The sequence below is a fragment of the Equus asinus genome, chromosome 12, assembly GCF_041296235.1.
Source record: "Equus asinus isolate D_3611 breed Donkey chromosome 12, EquAss-T2T_v2, whole genome shotgun sequence".
Classification (NCBI taxonomy): domain Eukaryota; kingdom Metazoa; phylum Chordata; class Mammalia; order Perissodactyla; family Equidae; genus Equus; species Equus asinus.
Genome location: NC_091801.1, coordinates 76,046,449 through 76,061,755, shown reverse-complemented (window position 1 = coordinate 76,061,755; position 15,307 = coordinate 76,046,449). Strand labels below are relative to the sequence as shown.

Sequence of the window (15,307 nt, the reverse complement as noted above, 5' to 3'; positions counted from 1 at the left end):
CCTTGGACCCTCCTGCCCAAGAAGGCTGCAGGTGGTAGAGAAAGAACAGAGGCTCTGGGGTGAGACAGATCTAGGCTCCAAGCCCAGCCACACCAGGGACCAGCTAGGCAGGGGACAGAGTGGGGGGCCAGACCACCAGCGTCACATCCAGGCTCTGCTAGTTATTAACTGGGTGAACTTGGGCATGTGACAACTCCAGTTTCCGCATTTGAAGGGAATCACAGATGGTGATTGTAGCATCATTCTCGTGGGACCCTGGGAGGATTCAGTGCAAAGATCTGGTAATCTGCTTAGCACAGTCAGTGCCTGGTGGGGGTAAGTTTCAAGTAATGTTTAGCTGTTATTCTGGGCTAGAGCACCATGGGCTCTCTGAGAGTATCCCTCAGTCATACATGGGTAAAAATTCGTGCTTTTCGGAGTTACCATCAGGATTAAACAGCTCACAGGTGGAAGATGCCTGAAACCAAGCACTTCCTTTATAGTGAGGGTCCCTTTCTTCTCCCCGCTTCAGGGTGTTCCTGAGTCCTGGGAAATGGAGGGAAGCTTCAGGACATCCATGAGGGGAGTACGAGCATGTGGGGCCGGGGCCCCTTCCATTTTAACAAGATGCTTGGCATCATGATGCGCTGCAGGCACCATCTGCAAGACAATGTGTGCAGACCTGCCCCCAGTGGCTCTGCTGGAGGATTTGGGAGCATCTTGGAGAGGCACGCATCATTCCAGCTTTGACCGATATCACAAAACCACTTGGCCTTTTCTTTCCCAGGAACCCAACGGCCCAGGGAAACCAAGGCAGCAAAGCCCTGAGGATGACTGAAGAGCAACTAACTCAAGCTCTTGCTTCCCCAAATAGACGGAAGAAGAAATCGGAAGGGCATGACACTTACTAGACTGAGCTGCCAAACGAATGACATAATCGTTCCCACTCAGAAACTTCTCTGAGATGGTCTCCCAGGATGGGGAGAGCCGAGGAAGGGCGAGCTCCTCACTGGTCAGCCGGATTCCCTTGGCCACCAGGAAACTCTCTCCCAGAGGGAACTGAGAACTGTTGGAAGCCAAGACAATCTCCTCTGTTTCTTTAATGAACCTCAGGACGCGAAGCTTCACTTCCTCGCAAGAACCAGGACCTAGGGAAATAAAGACATCACTGATGGATCCCCCCAAAACACGTGGCTCCCTTGGACTCCTTTGAAGTGTACATGTACACACATGCACACACTTCTGCCTCAGCTGTTTCCTTCACCCCAGCTTTTTTCTCAACCTGGAATGGTCCTTCTGCTTTGTCTCCACAATTTCATTCACTCAACATTTAGGGAGGACCTACTATGTAAGCTTTGTAATAACTAATGTTTACTCCACGTCAGGCATTGTACTCAGCACATCTAAACAAACAATCTAATTAATCTATGCAACAACCCAATAAGATATTATTCTTACCCGTGTGTTACAGACGAGAAACTGAGGCATGGAGAAGTCATATAACTTAAACAAGCTCCTAGCTGGCAAGTAGTTGATTCAGAACTCCAATCCAGTCAGTACAAGTCTGGAACCAGCAATTTTGACCAGCTGCCTCTGGTGGAAGGATGGATGGATGGACAGATGGATGGATGAGTGGATGGATAGATGGGTGGATGGATGGATGAATGGATGGATGAATGGATGGACGGGTGGGTGGATGGATGGATGGGTGGATGGATGGATGGATGGGTGGATGGATGGATGGATGGATGGATGGATGGATGAATGAATGAATGGATGGATGAATGGATGGATGAATGGATGGACGAGTGGATGAATAGATGGATGGATGGATGGATGGATGGATGGATGGATGGATGGACGGACGGACGGACGGACGGATGGATGGATGGATGGATGGATGGATGGATGGATAAATGGATGGATGGATGGATGGATGAAGAGATGGATGGATGGATGAATGGATGGATGGATGAAGAGATGGATGGATGGATGGATGGGTGGATGGATGAATGGACGGATGGATGAATGGATGGATGGATGGATAACAAGAGTTTAAGGGAGGCCTTGTAGGTTAGTTAGTAGAGAGTTATTTTTTGTAAGGTGCAAAGAATATGTTCTCAGAAATCTCTGGGGTCAAATGCCAGCTCAAACACTTATTAGCTACATGATTTTGGATAACGTGCTTAGCTCTTCTGAGCTTCAGTCCCGTGATATGTGAAATGGGGATAATGAGGGCATCTACCCCACAGGGTTTTTGTAATTATTCTACGAGGTGTTGCAGCTGAAGTGCTTGGCACAGTGTCTGGCGCATGTTGTCCTTGAACTTGTCGCTACTAACAAAAGCTCCCCTAGACATATTGATTTCAACTAATCACATGGTGAACTCAGCAGTGAATGTGTTCCGTGGATTCTTTTGAGGCCATAGAATCAGCAGAAGCCCTTGACTTCTGGGATGTGGGGACGTTATTGCTTCCTGCGGATGTTTTTGATCAAATACTCCATTCTATCAATTCCAGGGAATTGGGATCCCTGAAGCAAAAACTCACACTTAAAAGTCTCTGCTTGCTCCCCATTTCTTCCAGAGTAGAATGAGAATTCTGTAACTGGACACCTAGGCCCTTTTAAAATCTGACCCCAATTCACCATTAGCCTCTTCTTGTATTATTCCCTCCTAAGTCCCCTTCCTTCCTACCGCATTGATCTTTTCGCCACCCCATTCCCAACACTTTTACAGCTTCCTTGACTTGACATGTACTAATTCCTCTGCCAGGAAGGGCCTGCCACACACTTTTGGCTGGACACACATCCCTCATGTGTGAATCCCCATGATCCAGAAGCTGACACCATGGAAATCTTTACCCAGTTCCCCAGTCAGTGAGCAGCCCCCTCTCTCTGGGCATGTGCCATTGCATTTTCTGTGTTCATAATTCTGTTCTACCATCTTGGCTTATTATTTACATGATGACATGTCTGTTTCTCGCACTGCCTCTGTGCTCCTAAAGGACAGATACCACACCTTTCTCATGACTGTCTCCTCATCAAACAGCACAGTGCACAAAGTAGGTGGTCCATAAACGTGCGTTAAATGAAGAAAGTAAAATTTCAAACAGGCCAGAGACAGGGACATGGACAGGATCTGACCTCACACCCTCAGAGGCGTGAGTCATCACCCCTGCACACGTGTGGGAAGTCACTGGTCCTTTCATTACATCTATCAATTGTATTACTCTAGTTATTTATTAATTACTTTCTGTATGCCAGGCCTGGCACTTTATATCTATTATCTCTTACAATTCTCACAACAACCCATTTGAGGTAGTCACTTGCCGTAACTCAGATTTTACAGATGAAACTAAGACTGGGAGGAGTTCCGTTCCTCCAGCTCCCAGAGTAGCAGGTGATGGACCCAGGATTCAAGCCAACTGGCGCTCTGTCTTCTAGGCCAGTCCTTCTCGAGCTTTGGGGGCCATTAGACCCACCTGAGACCTTGCGGACATGCAGATTCAGTAGGTGGGGTCCGAGATTCTGAATTTCTGACAACTCCCCAAGGTAAGACTGATGCTGCTGGACCACAATTTGAGGATCAAAGCTCTGAACCAATGGTCACCAAACCTTTAGATAACATACCCCTATCAACAAAAGAGTCTGAGGGGGCCAGCCTGGCGGTGTAGTGGTTAAGTTTACATGGTCGGCTTCGGTGGCCAGGGGTTCACCAGTTTGGATCCTGGGCATGGACCTACGCACTGCTCATCAGGCCATGCTGTGGCGGCGTCCCACATAGAAGAACCAGAAGGACTTACAACTAGGATAGACAACTATGTACTGGGGTTTTGGGGAGAAAAAAAAAAGAGGAAGATTGGCAACAGATGTTAGCTCACGGCCAATGTTAAAAAAATAAATAAAGAGTTTGAGCATGTACCCCCAAAATATGTGTATTTCTTTATTTATAAAGCACGCACATGTACCACTATAATAATATGCTAGGTACTATTTTCTCAAATGTTTCTGCTGTGAGCACTTAATTGCAAAAAAACCAGAAATTTAAAAGGAAGAGAGAAAACACTAGCTGTAGATGGAAGTTCTGATACTTGCTTCCCAGTGGATTACCTTGTATGCCCGGATCGTCTGCTCTACACAGCCTCTTGTTTCTCAGGGGAAAAGCCAGTGTATCCTAAGCCTAGTGCTAATGCTTTGTCTGACATTCAGGCCAAGGAGAATAATACCAGCTACTACAGTTACCAAGCACTTTTGGTATCGGCAACTCAGACCCCGAAAATTGGTTCCAAAGAGGACCAAATTCAATATTAAAGCATCTAAAATTATAGGAACACCCCCATGTAGGAGACCCGACCATTAGTATAGAAAATCTCCAAAAACGAATAAGACTTCTTATATAACAGTCATGTTGACATTTATATGGTGACTTTGAGGGTCCACCTATTGCTAGAACTTGACGTTTTAAGGGAGAATGCTGGTAGTGGGGTGTCCAGGTTGTTCAAACTGCCCAGGGCATTACTGTTCTCATCGCATGTTCCTATCGTCCAACACTCTAAAAACCTGCTTGCTGCTAAAGCAAAGCCTCAACTTTGGCCAATGTCAAAATAGTCTGAGTAATTTTAACATTTTCCTAAAAGGTCTGGACCATGTTGAACATTACAAAGAATGAAGCGAAGATTTCGCTGGACTCGAGCAGCCATAATATTACCTGTAATATTATGGTTGGAAAGATTCTGGTTTGATAACAGTGTTGAATCTGCCTGTGTGTTGTTTCCAACTGCTGGTCTGGCTGCTTGGCGATAAAGCATTTTGATTGGAGACACAGAGTCAGCCCCTTTCTGTTTATGCCTCACCCCTGCAGCTCTCTTTGAAGTCCACCTGCCACAAAGCTGAATGTACAGACTTCCTTCGGCAGCTCTCCAGTTAGTCCTTTGATCAAAGCCCCTCAAGTAAATTCAAGGTACTTGGAAGGCAGAAGCACTTCCTGAGGCCCCAAGCACCTAGTGGTGTCCTTGTAAGTAGCAAGACCATCATAATGTGCGTCCGTTAATCAGAGGGTGCACCTAACTCATGAGAGATGACTAAAGCCTTAGCCACAGAGGGCAAGGGCCAGGTCACATGCATTGTATAGCCTTCAGTGGGCCTGAGATAGAGCATTTCACAGAGAAGGCATCCAGTTAAAATTTGAGGCAATGATTTAAATATAGTCTGTGTCACATAATGACATGGATACGTTCTGACAAATATGTCGTAGGCAATTTTGTCATCGTGCAAACATCGTAGAGTGTGCTTACACAAACCTACATGGTACAGCCTACGACACACCCAGGCTTCATGGTACTACTCTTATGAGACCACCGTCATAGATGCCGTCTGTCATTGACCGAAACGTCATTGTGCAGCACATGACTGTGTAGATGTGGGGAAATCACGTCCCTTCTCTGAGCCTTGGCATTATGGACCGAATGATTGTGTTCCCCTAAAATGTATGTGTGGAAGCCCTAGTCCCCCATGTGATGGGATGTGGAAGTGGGAACTTTGGGAGGTGGTTAGGTTTCAATGAGGTCCTGAGGGTGGGGTCCTCGCGGTGGGATTAGTGTCTTTATAAAAAGATGAAGAGACCAGAACTCCCTCTCTCTGCCATGTGAACACACAGTGAGAAGGTGCCCATCTGCCAGCCAGGAAGAGGGCTCTCGCCAAGAACCGAATCTTCCAGCACCTTGATCTTGGACTTCCTCCTCCAAAACTATGAGAAATAAGTGTCTATTGGTTAAACCAGCCAATCTAGGGTATTATGTCACAGCGGCCCAAGCTGACTAACACATTTGCTGTCTTCAACCATACACCGAAGGGATGTGCCTGGCCATATCTAAACTCGATGCCAGCTTTGATACCCAATGCCCTCCCACCAGACATTCTTTTTGAAAAAGCACAGATTCACTTCTTCACATCATTTAACTCACATGCTGGGACCTTGTTTGGTTCAGCCCGGGTTCCTTCCAGTTCTTGACCAGCCTCATCCACACACCAGCAGCTCCGAAGGTCGAAATGTGCCAAAGGAATGCTAAAGTCTGAGTAGGGCCCTGGGTATCGGCTGAGCTGGCCATTTAGGATCTGCCAAAAGAGGTAGGGCTCCAGGAGGATGTTATCTCCAGCCTGGGTCAGGTTCCCTTCCAGCACTGCCAGTGGGACATCTTGGAGAGAAGAGTATTTTGCCAGCCCTGGGAAGATGCTTTGTTGGCCAGCCTCATATAGGCTTTGAATGAAGAGACGGAAGCTTCTGGAAGCTGCTTCTCTATAGCCCATGATCTTCATTAGCAGTTGGGCAGGAGACAGCTCCTGGCCCCCATTGTTCTGAGCCCGCCATCGTTCATACCACTCGAAGGCCTGCTCAGGGGGCCCGTCACACTGCACGTGTCTCCACTGCCCATTGGCACTGCACTGTGGAATGTAGATGCTGGAGAGGGTGGGCAGTGTGCCGGAATTAGAGACCAGGGCCCGCACTGCCCCAAGGAAGGCTTGCTCGGCCTGTAACTGACAGGGCGTGGGGCCTGGGAAGGAACAAAGCACAGGTGTGTCAGGTTAAGAAGTTCCATAAGCTGGAAAGACCAAGGTGGAAACCCTTTATTGTCCAAACTCCATCTAAAGCCTTATACAGCCATAGACATCCCATCAACCTTAAATTTGTAAACAACTTCTAGACAGAGAGCATCCCCATCACTAAATCGGCACTGTGGGGACCAGCTGTTGTCAGCACGGCAGAAAGGTATGTGGCAATTCCTTAAGGTCAAATAAATCTCCCTATTCACTCATTAGAATGGTTAACATTATCAAAACTTTTCTGGTCAGTTTTTAATTAACCAGTGAATTTTGCCATTAACAGAAGTTTGGGTTTTAGCTGTGACCAAATTCTTTTATCTATAATGCATTGTGTCAGGGCCCCAAAGAGAATCAGAGGCTGTAGATTGACTACTTAACAGACTTACATTGCTTGGGCTCTCCAGGTAGGCTTCGAGTTCCAGGAATAGGCTGACCCTCAGCGTCAACACAGTAGCACTCTGAGCTAAAACACTGGACAGGTAGGAAATGCCCCTCGCTGGTACAAGAAGGGACAAGCAGGCTGGACCCAGCGGGCTGGCTACCCGACAGGCTTTGCATGCGAGCCCTTTGCTTTTCACACTTCGTAGGGCACCTGGATCGTCCACCTCTAACCCTCAAGCCGGGAAGCTCTTTGCCCCGGGAATCCACACACCAGCATTCTCCAGCAAAGCACTGGACATCCTCATAGCTTCCTTCTGCAGTGCATGATGGGACAAAAAGGCCGCCAGGGGTCTGCTCACAGTCCTGGGAGCTGAGCACCAGTTCCATCACATCACCTAAATCCCTCGCTATGTCTTCCGGCACAGAAATAGCCTGCTGTAAGAAGAGAAGGAATTCTGGAAGCTCCAGAAGAGAAACAAGGAATTTCAGGGCATTTAGGTTCTCTTGCAAGTTGATTTCAAAGCCAAAGCTGCCCACAACTGGCTTATTCATAGCAACACCCTTCTTAGAGGCTTCAGGAGATTCTGTGGCAGGACTTGAATCCAATCCCAGGGAGAGAGGCTCGGCTCGATCTGCTGGTGGCCCTCTGTTCTGGAAGCCTGGGAGACCAAATTGCTGGAAAAATTGACTGAAGTTAAACGTGCCTCTTGTGCCAAGGGCTCCAGACAAGTTAAACTGGCCAGCATTCACCAAAAATTTCCCTCCGAAGAGGTTTTGCTGGAGCCGCTTTGGGTTGGTGGTAAACTGAAGGGCAAGACGAGCCAGCTCTCGGGAGGGAAAAATCACTCTGATGGCTTCTTTGAGGAGACTTTCTGAGGCAGAAAACTGTTTATCCAGCCCTTCTACCATTGGTTGGAGAATCCCAGAATCCACAAAGAGCTCCTTGATCAAGGGTGGGCAGGATGTGGCCAATCTGGCTACTCGCTGAGACACCTGTCTTTTCTCAGGAGCCAGGAACAAGCTGTGCCGGCTGAAGTAGCCCGAGGGCCCGAAGTGGAGTCTGGACAGGGCCTGGCGCCTCTCTGAGGTACAAGACTGGTCTTCAGCTGCACAGAGCAAACGGGAGAAATGGTGTCAACATCCCAAGTAATCCTGAGACAACCCTTCAGATCTTTCTGGTAGGAAGATGTCAAGAAATTCAATCAAGGACACCTACATTTTGTACCTCTTTCTTCCCTTTACCCTTTATCTTTTATTTTCCCTCTGAGCAGAGCTGTGGCGGCCATTTTGGGGAATAAGTTTTTCGGTTGACGTTAACTGCCTCTCCCAGCTTTTACTAGAGGGTGACCCCCTTGGAAGGCAAGGCTCACAGACGCCAGCTTACTTTCTGAAAACCTGACCACATACACGCACCGACTTTGGTGGGGTGAATGGGGTCCACCCCGCCTCCTCCACCCAATGTTCGCATCCACTCGGATCCTCAGAATGTGACTTTATTTGGAAATAGGGTCTTTGCAGATATAATCAGTCTTAACTAATCAGGGTGGGCCCTAAATCCAATGACTGGTGTCCTTATAAGAAGGTCATATGAAGACACAGAGAGACACACACACAGAAGAAGGCCACGTGAAGATAGATGCAGAGACTGGAGTCCTGCATCTGTAAGCCAAGGAATGCCAGCAACCACTGAAAGCAAGGAAGGGCCAAGGAAGGACTCTTTCCTGGAGCCATCTGAGGGAGTGCGGCCCTGCCCACACCTTGATTTCAAACTTCTGCCTCCAGAGCTATGAGAGAATACATTTCTGTTGCTTTAAGCCAGCCAGTTTGCGGTAATTTGTTACGGCAGTCCTAGGAAACTAATAAATCAACAAATTCCTATTTGTTTCTAATGAAACGTTGTTTTCCAGCATCTCTTGTTGGACTTCTTAGCGGGCTTTAATGCTTCATTATATGCTCTTCATGAGGCTGCCTCCTTCCTCCTTGTGGGTAGCCTCGTCTAGGCTAAGGCGTTTATAATCTCTTTGAGGATAAGAACCACACTTCAATGCTATTAGTATTTCCCATAATAAGAAATATTTTCCTATGTTGCAATATTTAATATTTTAATATATTCTAGGAAATCTGATTTCCTATAATATAATACGATGATGCCCACTTGGCAAACACACTTAGCACATCCTTCTAGGCTTCTTGACGTTTCCTTGAAATTACTAATTAAACAGTGATTGACTCAGTCAACTCCACGCATGGTCAGATCATTCTCTCTGAATACCCTGCAGTGACTGTAATCACACTGAGAAATTTTTAAATTCAAATTCCAAGTGTCTCAGCCACATAGGTGGAAGTAAGAAAGCTCCACTTTTCTCCATAAAACCATAAATCTTGCAGGTTTTCAACCACCTCCCCCCCACCAAAGTTTTAAAATAATTCTTTCCCCTTGGTTCACATGGATGCCAAAAAGGAAGTCAGCCAATTTCCTTCTGTAACCAGGCAACAGAGAAAGAACTGGAACATGTGGTCAGAGAGAAAGGACAAAAAGACTGGCAACCTCAAACACAGAACACATCCGTCAACGAGGCCATGGCTTCCTCTAATGGATGTTACAGGAAGGTATGCAAGAAACCAAGTTCATGGCTCTGCTTGTTCTTTTTCCAAATTAAGAGCATATCCCTTCCATTCATTTGTTATGAAGTGTTTCCAAGGCAAAAAAATTCAGATATTGGTTCCATGTGGCGTTTGTTTCCACGGAAATAGGACTGATAGGCCAGAGAGAGAAAATAAAACTATATGACCCATGCACTGGGTGCACTCTTGGTTTTAATTTAGAAGACCACTTCCACCTGGAAATCGGAGGGCACTATATACTCCAGGTTTTAATAAAATATAATTGTAAATATTTTCAAGGCAGATCTTCAAAATTTTCTTTTTCTATGTCCTCTATCTATCCTCTACCTACAACCTGGCAGGGAGCGTGCTACCAAACACCACGCGGAGTACTCAAAATGTTGAGCTGGAGAAATGATTTAATAGGAATTGAATGAATACATACCTGTTTTGAGGCCATAAAAAGACCTGCACTCTCTCTTCACGGTTTCAGATCTGGCTGAGTCCATCCAGTTCGCTGAGTGGGAAGCCCGTGAGTGCCCCTGGATTCCTCCCCCGCCCTCTTCTATCCTCCTGCAGTCTTACTGGTACGATGGAATGGAGTCTTCTTGGAATGCCCAGCGACATCTCTCAAGCCACACTCTTCTCCTCAGCCCTCTGCTTCTCCTTTCGTATTGGTCCCCATACTGCATTGAATAGTGTCTCCCCAAAACTCTTATCCTACCTGGAACCTAAGAAAGTGACTTTATTTGAAAATAGGGTCATTGTAGATGGAAGGAGTTAAGATGAAGTCATCCCAGAGTAGAGTGGGCTCTTAATCCTCTGTAACTGGTGTCATAAGGAGAGGAGAAGAGACACAGAGGCAGACACAGAGGGAAGACAGCCATGTGACGACACAGGCAGCGTTTGGACTTACGCTGCCACAAGCCAAGGAATGCCAGAGACTGTCAGCAACTACCACAAGCTAGGAAGGGACAAGGAAGGATCCTCCGCTGGAGGCTTCAGTGGGAACACGGCCCTGCCGACACCTCGATTTTGGACTTCTACCCTCCAGAACCGTGAGAGAATACATTTCTGTTGTTCTAAGCATTCAGTTGGTAGTAATTTGTTATGGCAGCCCCAGGAAACAGATTTAGTCCCCTCATCCCTCTCTAGGACATTGCAATGACCTTCAAATTGGCCCCACTGCCTGTAGTCTAACACTCCTTTCAATCTCTCCTACAAAATGCCTGGTCGATCTTTCTTATACACAACAGTTGTTATGGCACCCTCCAGCTTAATACCCCTCAACGTCTGCTCCTGACCTCCAGGATGACGCCCCCAAGCCTTTGTATGATCTCAAAGACTTCATTGTCTTACCCCTGCCTTCCCTTCAGTCTTAAAGCTCAAAACACCACGCTAACCATCCTCCAACCGTGTTTTTCTCTATCTTTCTTGCAGACTCAGTGTCCATCAGCATATCAATGCCTATTATTTATGTCCTTATAATTTTGCTTCTCCTGCTACAGACGATGTCTGACACAGGATGAGAACCATGTTGGAAGTCAACGACCACAAACAAGCTTTCCACCCTGTGGAACCTGAAGCGCCGGTGGGGCACACTCAGGACGCAGGGGAATTAATGGTTCTGGCATGGTTGGTCTGGAGAAACAGTTAAAGTAACGTGACCTGATGAGGCCCAAAGAAAAAGCCCTGGAGCGGAAACCCACCGCAAGATGGCCGCTCCCCTTGCCGCCGAGTCCCGTAGATCTCCTTTCCCTGGGCATCGGCACACCAGCACGGCCCTTCCCTCTGGCACTGCACTGCCTGGTAGTCCCCATTTCGGTGGCAGCTGGGGACATAGGGGTGACCGAAGCTGCTTGCTGTAAACCGCTCCACTTCACATTTCGTGGGGCCTAGGAGAAATCCACGCAGCAAAGACAGGGTGTCAACAACGCTTGATGCATTCACAGCACGCATTCTGTTGGCTGTTAAAATATTTAAAGTCCCTGAACCCACTTTGGTGGAACCGCCATGGAGACCGCAGCCCCTTTAAAACCCAAGTGGCTTGCTCCTGGCAGAAACATGCACATCTGTTGTCGGCTTCCTACTTACATCGGAATCTGCCGGAGATGACCAGTTGAACTGCTAGGAAGCGTCTCTGCAGTATCCGGTACAGGGTGGTCTCAGAGAAGGTGGAAGGAAGGTCCAGGCCAGCAAAAATGGTGTCGTAAATTTCATCAAGCAACAGCTCCAAACCTGAGCAAGGACAGCAAGCATTTCAAGGGAGGCGTTCATTCAGAAAGAACGTCCTGACCTGGCCATGCAAACACATATTAAGAGAGCCAGAGCCTTCACTGGCATCATTGCCATTGAGTTTGAACCAAAGACTTGAATGGTTTCCCAAGTCAGGGCCACTGTGTATGGTTGTGTAGGTTGTCCACAGCACAAAGGAGCACTGAGGAGAGAGTGAGAGGAGACTGCAATCCAGTCCCTGTTCCACTTGCCAAGCTCAGAGCTGCATCTGCCCGGAGGGGGTGCCTTTTTCCAGCGTGCACAAAGGCACCATGTGGGCCAGCAGCAGCTGTGCTCGAGGTACCCCAGACTCAAAGCTTGCTAACCACACCCTCTTCCATACCCATGCCGCCTGGCAGGAGAGCGGTAGTCACTGCTCTTTCTGCTTCACAGGTAACGCTCTTTAGGCTCTCGGACCTGTGACTGCCACTCCCTCCTCTCAGGTTGCCTGAGGTGTGCTCACCTGTCTCAGCCAGTTCGCGCCCTTGACTGTCAGCGCAGTGACAATACCCAGACACCTCGGGGAACCTGCTCCGGAAGGCACTGAAGGTCACAAACGCATCTGGAAACCTAAGAGAGAATGAGGCACGGTCGCCGTGTCATAAAAGGCAAGTCACCCCCAGCTTTTCCTGTGGAAATAACTAAACGTGGCCTTGTCTCATCTGGGGAAAAGGACTCTCTGATTTTCGATCTCATGCTATCCACTCCATGCTCCCTGCAGTCAATGTACGTCTTTTCTAAATTGGTTTTACCTGGCCAGAGCGAGGCTGGACATGTTCAAATAAAGCCGTGCTTAGCTGTCATCTACTAAGGAACTGTTTTCCTCTCTCGTGGCATTGGACCAGTTTGTCCCCAAGCAGGTGTCCCATAGGATCGGACGGAAAGCACGTAACGAACATCGCGGGAACTAGTTGCTTTACCAGAACAGAACGAGAGACTCAAGGCCAAGTTTGCTTTACAGACATATGGTACACCGTACATGATCTCATTCTGGGAGATCAAACGACTTCAGAGCACTTTACAACTTTTCAAGAGCTTGAAAAGCAGCCAGATTCCAGCGGAGGAAATTCTTAAGATGGACATGTCCCAGTCCCGGCGTCAAAAAAACACAAAATCAGTCTGGCGTCACTCACAAGGGCTAGGCACGCCTTTCCACAAGTGGAGGACAAGTTTGCCTCAGTCGTGTCCCCCCTGGCAATTCCTGTAAGCAGCTAATTGGCCGGGTTCCCCATCCTGGACGTAAGATGGAGCGTAGGCAATGTAAAGCCACGTGAAGGAGTTCTTTCCGTGTGCAATGATTTAGCAACCACAGAGGAATTTTTCCTCTTTATACGAGATGGAGAGATTTGTTTTTATGCCCTATACAGCTACAGCATGAGAACCAAGCATAATGTGCTTCTACCTGTGTCTGGAAATACATCCCCAAACCATCAGTTAGCAGGAGCAGCAGCTCTCTGCACAGACAGGTCTGTTTCTATGTAATCTATCCAAGCAAAAGACTGAAAATGATCTTAATGTCCAAGGATAGGAAAATTAAGAAGTAAATTGTAGTAAATCCCTTAAATGGGTGCATGCATAACATGAAATAAAAAGGTTAGAAGGATAGAGATTTCTCAAAAGATTAAAAATAGAAATACCGTATGATCCAGCTATTCTGCTTCTGGGTATTTATCCAAAGAACATGAAAACACTAATTCAAAAAGACACATGCACCCCTGTGTTCACCGCAGCATTATTCACAATAGCCAAGACTTGGAAGCAACCCAAGCACTCGCCAACCCTCAATGGATGAATGGACAAAGAAGATGTGGTACGTATGTGCAATGGAATACTACTCAGCCAGAAAAAAGACAAAATCATGCTGTTTGCAACAACATGGATGGACCTTGAGGGTATTACGCTGAGCAAAATAAGTCAGAGGGAGAAAGACAAACACCATATGATTTCACATGGATAAGGAGAACAGACTAGTAGTTATCAGAGGGGAAGAGGGTTGGGGGAGGGCAAAAGGGGTAAAGGGCACATATGTATGGTGACAGACGGAAACTAGACTATTGGTGGTGAACACAAGGCAGTCCATACAGATGCTCAAATATAATAATGTACGCTTGAAATTTACACAATGTTATAAAGCAAGATGACCTTAATAAAATAATTTTTTTTAAAAAAAAGGTTAGAATACAAAATGGCCTGTACACACACCTACAATTATGACTATGTAAATGAACCAGTACGGGAAGGCAATATATTGTGCAGGAACTGCTCAGAGCCCGAACATGGGGTAGGGGGCAACAAGTTAGTTAATTTGAATGGAAATGAATATGCAAAACAAAACCTATGAAAGCACTATAGAACTACGGGTTTTTTCCATGTTGCTGATCTCTTATTGTGTGTTTGTGAGCTAAATAAAAAAGAACATTCTAGTAAGTGAGTTATGCATAACAGAAACTAAAAACTCACTTTGCCCAGTTGCCCCTGATTGGAGATATATAATAAAAGTTCATTCACTGGGACCTGGGATAATTCAATTCAAAAAGTGCTAATAATCGTATAATAATCACTTCCATTTATTGAGCACTACTTTGTATAAGACAATCTGCAAAATGTTTAACGTACATTGACTTGTTTAATCCACTTAACACGCCCACAAGGCAGGTGGTATTTTTCCATCTGCATTTTAGAGGTTAAGAAGGTGAGGTATGTTGGCCACCATCTTGAAATCGTGGTAGGAGCTAGGGTTCAAATCTAGGTCTTACCCAGCATGATATTGATGTCTCCCAATGGTGTTACTCAGTGTGTACTGGGCTGTACCTGGTCCCTGTCCCATATCTTCAAAGGCACATGACTCTGTTCTGTCCTGACACTCCTCTCTGTATGCCCACCACCTCGCTTTTCCTGGCATCTCATAGATGTTGAAGACACACATGTTGAATGCACGCACCGACGGGTCACCTGGCTTCCCTGAGGTTCTGAAACCCATTCCAGCACGAGGCACGGGAAGTTTAAGACATTCTAGTCCCATGTTCTGCTGATTCAACTTAAAGTTCCACCTCAGTGCCCCATCCCAGGGCCAACGCAACCAGCAGGATCTCTGCGCCATCTTCATCCCACCACTTTAGGGCCAGAGTCCTTCTCTCTGGGTTTCTGATCTTATAAGCTGCCCAGTACCTGGGCCTCCCTGGGCTTTTTGCATGGACCTCACTCTCAATACACAACTTCTTGCCTAATGGAGATCGCCGTGGCTTCAGCCGGAGGGAGAGTCCTCCCATCCTCCCAGGAAGACCACCTGGAGGCCCGCTACTGCCACCTGGTCTCTCTCAGGCTGTCCTCTGCTCATCTCTGGCAGACACCCTGCACTGTCATCTCTAGTCTCTCCTTGTCAATCTGTATGCAGTGCTAAGGGCCTGGGGCCAGACATATCAGAATTTCATTCCTGGCCTAGCCACATATAATTATCTCTATTCACTAC

The 15,307-nt window shown here is 47.0% G+C and overlaps 1 protein-coding gene across 1 annotated transcript in view; it reads right to left on the bottom strand.

Annotated features, from left to right (window-relative positions):
- The window catches only part of TG (thyroglobulin), a 242,927-nt gene that overhangs the window by 219,748 nt on the left and 7,872 nt on the right, over positions 1-15,307 (bottom strand). The window contains exons 4-9 of the mRNA XM_070481642.1: positions 12,302-12,408; positions 11,659-11,802; positions 11,274-11,459; positions 6,966-8,066; positions 5,943-6,530; positions 888-1,127 (exon numbers count right to left, since the gene is read on the bottom strand). Coding sequence (XP_070337743.1) covers positions 888-1,127; positions 5,943-6,530; positions 6,966-8,066; positions 11,274-11,459; positions 11,659-11,802; positions 12,302-12,408 — 2,366 coding nt within the window. The remainder of the gene's footprint in view (positions 1-887; positions 1,128-5,942; positions 6,531-6,965; positions 8,067-11,273; positions 11,460-11,658; positions 11,803-12,301; positions 12,409-15,307) is intronic.